Genomic DNA, 10,642 nt, shown 5'->3' with positions numbered 1-10,642 from the left:
ATTTAAAAACAAAACCGTTTTTTTGGAAAGGGGGTGGGGTGGGTTGGTGAGGGTGAAAAAGGTTGAGAAGGAGCTTTGGAAAATGTTTTCCCTTCTTTTGATAAGGAAAACATTTTCCTCCAATTGGAGGAAAATGAATTGATAAGGAAAATGTTTTCCAAAACATTTAAGCCAACCAAACATGGGAAAATTGGAAAACATTTTCCAGAAAATATTTTCCTTCATACCAAACACACCCAGGATATGATGTGGGTTAAGTGGGTCCATGGGTCTATATAAAAAATGATACTGATATTTGGGAATACAATCCACTTACTAACTGTAGTTGGTATTGAAAGAAGTTGCATAAAGTCAAGCGAGGCATGGCACATTGGTATATAAATGGTAAATACTCTTTGTCAGGTAATGGAAAATACTCTATCACACTTAGCTACTTGGCTCTGCTGGGTGTATGACCTATAGTAGAAGGATCAGATTTAATATGAAGCAGAGTATTGATGCCAAAACATAGTATTATGTTATGGTTAGCATGACAACGGAAAATGCTTACTAAGGATAGAATGATTAGGATGGGGCTTGCGTGTGAAGATGCCATCTGCTGTTTATGTGACACTAGTGAATTGGAAACAACACAACACCTGTTTGGGACATGTCCATGTGCTACGGATATATGGGAGGATTTATCAAACTAGATGGGGCTAGGTATTGTGTGAGGGGAAGTGATGCAAAACATTATGAGAATCAGGAGAAAACATTAAAAAATATTTCAAAGGGAGATCCTCACTGCTGCACTGGGGGCTATTGTATATCATACCTGGATAGCGAGGAATTGAAAAATCTTTAGAGACATTTGAGTGAATAAGGAATTTGTTATACAACAGGTAAAAAAGAAAATCAGGAAAAGAATAGATATGTTACAAAGAGCACATAGGGCACCTAGATGTAGGATGTTCATGCAGAGGATATGTAATTAGTTTCTAGTATTCTGAGGCCTTATACAATCGGCACTCTTCTTAGAAGGAGGTCAAGTATACGGTGCTCTTTAGGTGTACTCTTTGTTTTGTTTATGGTAATATTTCACATTTATTGCCAAAAAAAATATGCATGTAACTCTATATTGAATGTGTGAGCAAAGTCTCCCATTAAAAATAAAAATATTGGAAAGTTGCATGTAGTGGAAGACTATAAAATATTGGAATTCTTAATGAAGTACGGAATTTTGAAGAAAACTGTGCAAATTTAACTCAAAACAGACAATATCACACTACGTTAAAGGATATCTTTGGACCAATTTAGTCCTAACACTTTTACCGAATAAATACCTATTTGCAATCAATAGTATAAAAAAATGTAGTGATTAGTTATATAAGGGGAAAAAGTTGTGCAAATTCCTCTTTTCCTTTTCTTATTTCATAATCTTAGATAATCCAAACCAAGGAGGGCTAATCCATCCATGTGATTAAGAGAACAAAATAGAAGAATCAATATAACCAGGGGTGGATCTACACTACTGCAGGGGCGGATTTAGGGGGCGCAAGGGTGTTCACTCGAATACCCTTCGCCGAAAAATTACACTGTATATATAAGGCAAAATCTGTTTTTTACCTCTATATATTAAGTTTTGAACACCCTTAACACAATCCAAAAGTGTAGTTTAGTGGTCAAGGGGGTTCAAAATCTAAATAAAATTATGGGTTCAATTTCCACTAACTACAAAAAAAAAAATTTTAACCCCCTTCGTGGAGATCCTGCCTCCGCCACTGCACTTCTGTTCTAGCCATAATAGTTATGAATATTCATCAGAGTTGTTGATTAGTCCCTTTTTAATGCATGAGAGTTTCATCTCTATTATTTTTAAAATTTAAAAAAACAACATAAAGTTATTCCTTTAGATACAACTTTATTAACGCTGGAGAATTAGCAAAGTCTAAAAGCAAAATTAGAGAAGACTTAGAACTTTCCTACTGGAATACTCCTCCTTTACCAGCTTTATTTCATTCTCGTAAAGACTTGATTGGAACTATATTTCCCAAATTAGTTTCTGTTTGCAATGATACTTATTAACTCTGTTTACTGCTTTCAATAAAATGCATCTTTCTTAGCAAAGAAAAAAATTATTTAATAACTTTAATTCGGCAAATATAATTGTAGTTATTAGTGTTACTTTACTTCTTAGTTTACAGTTTAATGCAACCAAGAACCAACTAACAAACTAAGGTATAATTCTTTTCTAAACTATATTTCTAAATTTTTGTGTATATACATGAATCCATTAAATTATCAGTTTAATTGAAATAATAATTTATTTTAGCACTTAAACTTTATTTTTCTTCAGTTAAACAAACTTTATAGGACTAGTTAGTAAGGAGAACCAATTGAGGCAGAAGAAATATTGGTTAAACATAGTGAGATATACCAAACCAAACAATTAGGCTTACTTTGGTTAAATTTTTCAAAATACATAGTAGTATACAATTAATTAATATTCCGCATTAATTACCAAAGAAAGATTGGCACTTTGGGGTTGTTTAGATGATATGAACTATCCTTTATGTAGTTAAAAATGTAGATCACTTATTCTTTTTAATTAGATCCAAACTTTCAGTATTTAAAAGAAAAGACTTTTGACACATAAATTAAACTTAAATGTTCAAAACTAGCCTTGTACCAAACAATTTGTGTTATACCCTGTACTTATTTTTTATTCAACCTGAAATATAATAGATGATAATATTAACGTATTAAAGTTAAACGCACTGGTAATTAATGCAATTTTTATTTACATTATCAGTTGATTTTGACTTGTTATGGAAGATTGCTTTCCATATTATAAGATTACTAATAATGATTGCATGAAGAACTACCTGCAATTACCCTTTTAAGTGATATTTAAATATTTTTTACACTGTTATTTCATATATATATATAATCTATGAAATCAAAAGTAGAGGGATAAAAGTAGGGGTGTTCATGGTTCGGTTTGGATCGGTTTTTCTCTTAAAAGAAACCAAATCAAGTAAGCCGGTTTTTCTAATATTAGGACCAAACCAAACCAATTAAGTCGGTTTTTTCTCGATTCGGGTTTTGTCGGTTTTTCGGTTATTTGTCGGTTTTTTCTTAAATATAAGACATACACTACCAAACACATATTCCGACGACCACATTTTCAACGTAACACTATCAAATCAATTGCCTTTTGAGAAATCTATTATTTACCAAGATATATTGATGATAATTGAATCAAATAGTGATGAATAATTTAAGGACTCAATTAAAAATATATTATTTTTAACAGAAAATGAATTCTTACACTTTACAAAAGAAAACCAATCAAACAAGAATGTAAAGGTAAAGAACTATACTAAAAGTGCAAACTATTAACATTTACCATTAAAATTTTGAAACTTTGTATAAAAATATACATGTATATAGGTGTAATAATAAATTTGAAATAGCTACTCCTATAGTCGGTTTGGTTCGGGGTTTTTTTCGTTTTTTTTCCTGATTAAAACCAAAACCAAACCAAATCAAATTTGATCGATTTTTAAAATTCAAAACCAAAACCAAACCAAACCAAAAAGTATCAATTTTTTTGATCGGTTTGATTTGGTTCGGTTTTTCGGGTTTTTATGAACACCCCTAGATAAAAGTAGTACTTTTGGCTATTAAAAAAAAAAGAATTTGACCCAAAAAAATACTTGGTCAAACAGGCAAAGGAAAAAGTCCATAAATTCCAAAGTTGGACTGAAGAGAGAACTAGTAATTACACGAAGCGCGCGCAGCCATGAGCATATAACAGTATCAGTTTCAAACAAAAGAACTCGTACCTTTCTCTCCTCCGCCATTACCGGTAGAGGGAAGAATAGGAGGCAGAGAAAGAGAGAAAATAGGAAGACAAGTGAGGGATATAGAGAGAAAGAAAGGAAAGGCCAGAGAGTTTTAATTGCTTTATTTTCTTCCTCTTATATCCATTTATTATTAGACCCTTTCCATCTTCTTCTCTAGGCGGCATCTTTTGCCGCCGGAAGGAAAATATACAACAAAGAAACCAAAACACCATTCCCTCCTGTATTCAGCTTTGGTGCCCCGTTTCCCAATTTTCTTTTGTTTTTCTCCTCTCTTTGCATTACCTTTGATTTGGTATTATTCTTAGCTTCTTCCCCTATTTTTGTTCTCCATTTTAAGAGAATGTGTTCATTTCCCTTTTGTGTCTCAGTATTCTATATCCAGCCGCATTCATAATTTAATTGCATTCAACATTTAATATTCTTAGCACTGAACTCATATAATCATCATACTTTTTCAAATTATGAGTTCATAATTCAATATAACGAGTCCAGTTGAGCCCTTTGTTCTATAGGGTCAGCCGCCTCTACTCAAAGTCTGGGTGGATCTACCACGTAACTAATGGATTAGCGTGAACCCGATAGCTTTTGCCCAAATTTTGTATTATATATTATTATCCGTGCATTCATTTATTATTATTATTATTATATATTAACTTGGGATTGCTGTAATAATGGCTATCTAAAGGACGTTGTTTTTTTTTTTTTTTGTTGGGTGTGATGTGAACATGTGATTTGGTCTTTTTCATTAAGTAGTTATCTCCGAAATTCTCTCCCGAGTTTAAGGGGAATTCTCGCCGTTTGGACAACTTTTAAAAAAAGTTTTCAAAGAAGATTGTGCAAATGGAAATGTGTTTTGTTAAATGTGTGATTTTGTTAGAGAGATTTGACTATTTTTGCGGAGTCAAAAATAAAAAAAACTTTTGAACACTTCTTCGGAAAAACAGAATTGCTAGAAAACACGTTTTTTTTTTAATCTGGAAAAAGCACGTTTTTTTTTGGAAAACTTTTTGCAATATTTTGAAAATAATTTTCAAATGACAAATGCCGGCATATAAGGAACTAGAGGAAATACCATATATGATTTGTTCTGGGTGCGTGGGGTGTAAAGATTTCTCATTTGTGATTCTTTAGGTATGTATTGTTCCTGCTTTTCTGCAGCCACTTATCAGCTGTAGGCATTGCATTTGCATGATCCACTTTTTGCAGCCAAGTCTGATGATTAATATAGGGATTTAATAGCTTTCATGGTTATAATTACCATAAGTTTAACCTGTTAAATTTCTTATATTGCAGTTTCACCTATGGAGAAACCGAGAACTCCCCTCAAGGGAGTTATTGATGATTTTAAAGGAAGGATAAAATGCTACAAACGCGATTGGCTCGACTCATGTGGTACGGGCGTCAGGTATTTACAATATTTCCATCTTATATGTTTGAGCTGAACATGTACCCTTTAATTAAAATATTGGTTTTCTTGTGTAAATGAATTTTTAGGATACTGGCTCCAACAGCATACATCTTCTTTGCTTCTGCTCTTCCTGTTATTGCTTTCGGAGAACAAATGAGTAGAGAAACAGGTCCGTTGTGCTAATCTTTTCGTGCTTGATAACTATTTCACATATGCAATAATCATGTATTGCGCTTGGGATTAAATTGTTGATGTATTTTGATATTTTGTTTTGTTTTTAACAGATGGAGCAATGAGCACAGTTGAAACTCTTGCTTCTACTGCTATCTGTGGAGTCATTCACTCAATATTTGGTGGACAGCCTCTCTTGATCTTAGGAGTTGCAGAGCCGACGATTATCATGTATACCTACTTGTACAGTTTCGTGAAGGATAGACCAGACATGGGGCCAAAGCTGTTTGTCGCCTGGGCAGGATGGTATGGAATCTATTTTTTCCTTTGATTCTCCAAAAAAGGATGTAACAAGAGCTTCCTGGATTACCAGATGCTTAAATGTTACTAATTCATGTGTTTGACAGGGTTTGTGTCTGGACCGCGTTGATGCTGTGCCTTCTTGCTATTTTCAATGCTTGCAATATCATACCAAGATTTACAAGGCTCGCAGGGGAACTCTTTGGCATGTTAATTACGGTTCTTTTCCTCCAAGAGGCTATTAAGGTACTTGTTCTTGTTTTTCTCCCTTTGATGTGTTCTGTTAGCTACTGTTATTAAATATAATGCAGTAGGAAAAAAAGAAACAAGAAAGACCACAAAGAAATCCTATACTCATACCTTTGTTCTTCGAGTCACAGGGAGTAGTGAGTGAATTTTCTATTCCGAAAGGGGAAAATCCGGAACGAGAGGAGTTCCACTTTCAGTGGCTCTACACAAATGGGTTAATGGCAATTATTTTCTCATTTGGTGTTCTTTTAACTTCTCTTAAAAGTAGAGGAGCTAGATCATGGCGTTATGGTACAGGTATGTGACTATATCTGCTTTATTAAAGGGTGGACTTGGAGGTCTTTTAAATTCAAACTTAGTCATTCATACATCAACTATTATGAACAGGTTGGATGCGAAGTTTTACTGCCGACTATGGGGTTCCCCTTATGGTTGTGTTGTGGACGGCCATGTCTTTTGGTGTGCCTGGAAAAATTCCATCTGAAGTTCCTAGGAGGCTCTTTTGTCCTCTCCCTTGGGAACCTAAATCATTATACCACTGGACTGTGATCAAGGTACTCTAAATTTCAGTTTGACACCCTTATTTACCTAGGAAGTTATGTAGCACTCTTCTTGAGTTCTGGACTGCTTCTATATGCTGTTCGGAGCAATATCTTGCTCCTTTAGTTGAGGTGTCATAAAAGGGTGGATCTTGTAAAATAAGCAGAAATATTGGTGTGCGTTATCAAAATCCATTGTTTTTGTATATGTTCTTACATCGGACTGGCAAACATGACATTCTTCACCAAAAAGCTTTTGAAAGTGAGTCATACAGATTAGCTTATGGCACATGAGCTTTCTCATATATTAATTCAGAAGTACAAGGCAAGATATTGTTAGGCATCTCTTTGTGTATTCTCTAAGAGAGAATTGCGAACCAAAATTAGGGCGAAATTTTATGTATGTTTATTAAGTTGAGAAAATTCCTATCCTGTCTAATTTAGTTTATGCACTGAATTGCAGGATATGGCAAGGGTCCCAGTGTTGTACATCTTTGCTGCCTTCATTCCAGCTCTTATGATAGCTGGTCTATACTTTTTTGATCACAGTGTTGCTGCACAAATGGCACAACAGAAGGAGTTCAATCTTAAAAACCCATCTGCTTACCATTACGATTTATTTTTGCTTGGAGTCATGGTATAGATCTTCAGAACTCTTTCTATTTTAGAGATATAGGCTTAAATTCACTTCTGCAGGTCTGTTAGTCTGGTTCATTCTTCACCTTGAAATTTATGGTTGCAGACTTTGATATGCGGATTACTTGGAATTCCCCCTTCAAATGGGGTACTTCCACAATCACCAATGCATACAAGGAGCCTCGCTGTACTTAAGAGACAGGTAGGCAATGCAATAATAAGTTCTCTGTTTATTCTTTTCTGCCGGACGGATAGTCCTATTAAGACTATTTGGTCCCTCATTCTCAGTTAATCCGGAAGAAAATGGTGAAGACTGCAAAGGAAGGTATTAAGCAGAATGCAACAAAATCAGAGATATATGGGAAGATGCATGCCGTCTTCGTTGAGATGGATGCTACATCAAAGGTAAATGCTGGAACCAAGCTATAACTGTTGCCAATTAAGAGTGCATAGGCCAATGTCCATTTATATTATTCACTTAGAAGAAGTTTGTTTATTGTGTTTCAGTATCTCCAACTAGTTTGATATTAAGACATAGTTGTTTTATGAGAATTTTTTTTATGTAATGCAGCGCACAGCAGATAAGGACTTGGAGAACTTGAAAGCAGCTGTATTGCAACATGACGATGGAGAAGACGGATCAGATGAAAAATTTGACCCTGAGAAGCACATTGATGCCCACTTGCCTGTCCGAGTAAACGAGCAAAGAGTTAGCAACTTCTTGCAATCTTTACTAGTGGGATGTTGTGTGTTTGCTGTACCTGTGATTAGGAGGATACCCACCTCAGTCCTTTGGGGATATTTCGCCTACATGGCCATTGACAGTCTCCCTGGTAATCAATTTTGGGAGAGGGTGCTGCTGCTTTTCATTCCTTCTGGTAGAAGATTCAAGTAAGTCATGAATAACTGTTCCTTAAAAATCTCGGTCAAGCTCACATTTAACACCTGGTTTAAATCGTAGGAGTTTAGAAGTTGTTACATACCTAAGTAGGCTAGCCTACCACCCTGAAAATTCTCATTCTTCTTGTTAAGTTTTTATTAAAACTGAGAAATAGAGATTCAGAAAAGTGAAATGTAAAGCATTGGAATCCTGAAGCATCTTTTTATTGTTGTCTTCATTTTATGGATGACCACGTCATTGTTACATACATTTGATTTATTCACTGGTGGTTATTGATTGGTTAAATCATTTCTTGATGGTTCTTTTGGCAGGGTCTTTGAAGGGCTCCATGCCTCGTATGTCGAGTTGGTCCCATTCAAATTCATTGTCAAGTTTACAGCACTCCAATTCCTGTATTTCTTAATTTGTTTTGGAGTAACATGGATACCTATCGCTGGAATACTCTTCCCTTTGCCTTTCTTCCTTCTCATAAGTATAAGAGAGCATGTTCTTCCCAAGTTTATCCCGCACGAGTATCTTAACGAATTAGATGCAGCTGAGTACGACGAAATTGCTGGTTGCCCAAAGGTAAATTATTTTTCCTACCTTTCCTGCATCCTCCTGTGCAAGTGTAATTGCCAATTCATGCAGGTGGGGCTTTATGTGCTTTTGTGCACATTTTATTTTATTACTTTTGCTCTAATAATTGCATTCATCTTAATACTGGATGCTTCATGTTATTTGTATTCTGCGCGATAAGAAGGAAGGCACACAAGCAATCAATTTGCATCGTTGTTGCTCTCATCTGCAATATACATTGTTTCCTTGGCATATATTCAGCAATTTTCTTACCAACTATATAGTACAAACAACTGGAGTGTTTTCAGATGAAAACTTTGAGGATCTTTTAGCATACCGGTTTTCACAAGGGTAAATGTATCTATGTGCAGGAGAGAGAGATTCCTGATGAAGAAAATGACGATTTCTCTGATGCTGAGATACTGGATGAGATGACAACACACAGAGGTGAACTAAAACACAGATCTGTCAGCTTCACCGAAAGGCAGCATCAGGTAAACGGCTTGCCAAATCGTCCAACATTTGCAGCTTCCGTTTTATTACATTGCGAAAATATTGATAATAACCCCATTTTTATGTCAGGTTTATCCGCACGAGGCATCTGGAATGTAACGGTAGTTGATACATTGATGTAAATGTAATGCATTGTGATTCTCAACCAAAGCACACTTCCGGGGAGGTCATTAATTTTCACGATCCTCTCGGTTGTTGTGGAAAATGTGCAATAGAAACTACACATGAAAAGAAAGAAGAGAGTAGAAAAGAGCAGGAGATGGAGATTTCAAAATAAAGAAAAGCAATATTCTATATAAATTTTTAAATTTCTTTCATAGTACAGTAATATAGAAGTTTGATGCTGATTGAAAAATGTGAATAATTCTTGATGCTTTTTTGTGTTATTATTTCATTTTTGGCAAACGTTAAGATGTAGATGCTTCTGTTGTTATACATATGGGTCATTTGGGAATCTGATAATTTATCTTCTAAAACTACTTGATATTCTAACACATTTGAAAATGTATCAATAAAAGGTTTTATATTTAGTTTAAATGGCTCGATAATGGAGCAGAGTCTTTAGATCTTATGACTGACAGAAAACATGTCGGAGTTAGCGTATTATATCATTGCTTTAGCTCTAGCTTGTATTTTGGTAATCAAGCAGCAAAGTTTTTATTCTTCTTTGGAATCACATTTATAACCAATGATTCTTGTTTTGGCAACCCAATGGCAGTGTCATATTATTAAAGTTAGAAAAGAGTGTTGTATTATGGGTTCAAGCCGTGGAAACAGCCTCTTGCAGAAATATCGACTAAAGTTGCGTACACCCTTGTGGTCCGACCCTTCTCTTAACTCTGCGCGTAGCGGGAGCTTAGAGCATCGGGTTGCCCTTCAAATCATATGATATAGTTTCTCAAAAACGAGCATTTAGGGGTAAGGCCCTCCACTTGCGTTAAGTCCAAAGCCTAAAAGCATTGCTATGGCATCACAAATTAGTCAATGAGTACCATATACAAAGGTTCGATGGTATCAAATAGGAAATTTTACTTCCTATAACAAAGCTTTACACCTTATTTATTATAAATAAAAACCTTTTTAACATATTATTTTCTGTAGCTACCTTTTAGTTTTTATAGAAAAATATGTATTTATGGTCACTTCCCACCTTTAAACCATTAAATACGCTGTGTAAATATTTTTCTCTCATTCTATTCTCTCCCAAAATCACCGCATAGTATCTTATTTCTCTCTACACGATCTCTCTCTCACAGTGCCATTGTCTTCCCCATTGAACCACGGTTCTCCTTTATTTGCAGGTTCTCTCTCTAGATTGTTCTCAAACCCTAGAGTAGATCTGCTGGATTTCAACTCTGTTAACATGAGTTTCAAAATGTCTTGATCAAAGTTTCTGATGTGAGTTGTATCTTTTCCCAAAGTGGAACGGACATGGTCTGTTCATAACTGAATTGATTTTGAATGTTGACATGGAAGAGTAAAAAGGACATATGAGAGGGTGGCAGCGACTAATGAGATT

The 10,642-nt window shown here is 35.0% G+C and overlaps 1 protein-coding gene across 1 annotated transcript; it reads left to right on the top strand.

Moving 5' to 3' along the window:
• On the top strand, positions 3,769-9,653 carry LOC109229698 (probable boron transporter 7). Its single transcript, XM_019395232.1, has 14 exons — positions 3,769-4,140; positions 5,142-5,253; positions 5,343-5,425; positions 5,541-5,733; positions 5,835-5,973; positions 6,108-6,273; positions 6,364-6,530; positions 6,979-7,152; positions 7,258-7,353; positions 7,440-7,556; positions 7,723-8,042; positions 8,364-8,619; positions 8,982-9,104; positions 9,193-9,653. Exons 2-14 carry the CDS (start codon positions 5,150-5,152, stop codon positions 9,220-9,222), a joined length of 1,968 nt encoding a protein of 655 aa, XP_019250777.1. The 5' UTR covers positions 3,769-4,140; positions 5,142-5,149; the 3' UTR covers positions 9,223-9,653.

Source organism: Nicotiana attenuata, chromosome 1, assembly GCF_001879085.1.
Source record: "Nicotiana attenuata strain UT chromosome 1, NIATTr2, whole genome shotgun sequence".
In the NCBI taxonomy this organism is placed as follows: domain Eukaryota; kingdom Viridiplantae; phylum Streptophyta; class Magnoliopsida; order Solanales; family Solanaceae; genus Nicotiana; species Nicotiana attenuata.
Note: the sequence above shows the minus strand (reverse complement) of the source record. Positions and strands in the feature narration are given on the sequence as shown.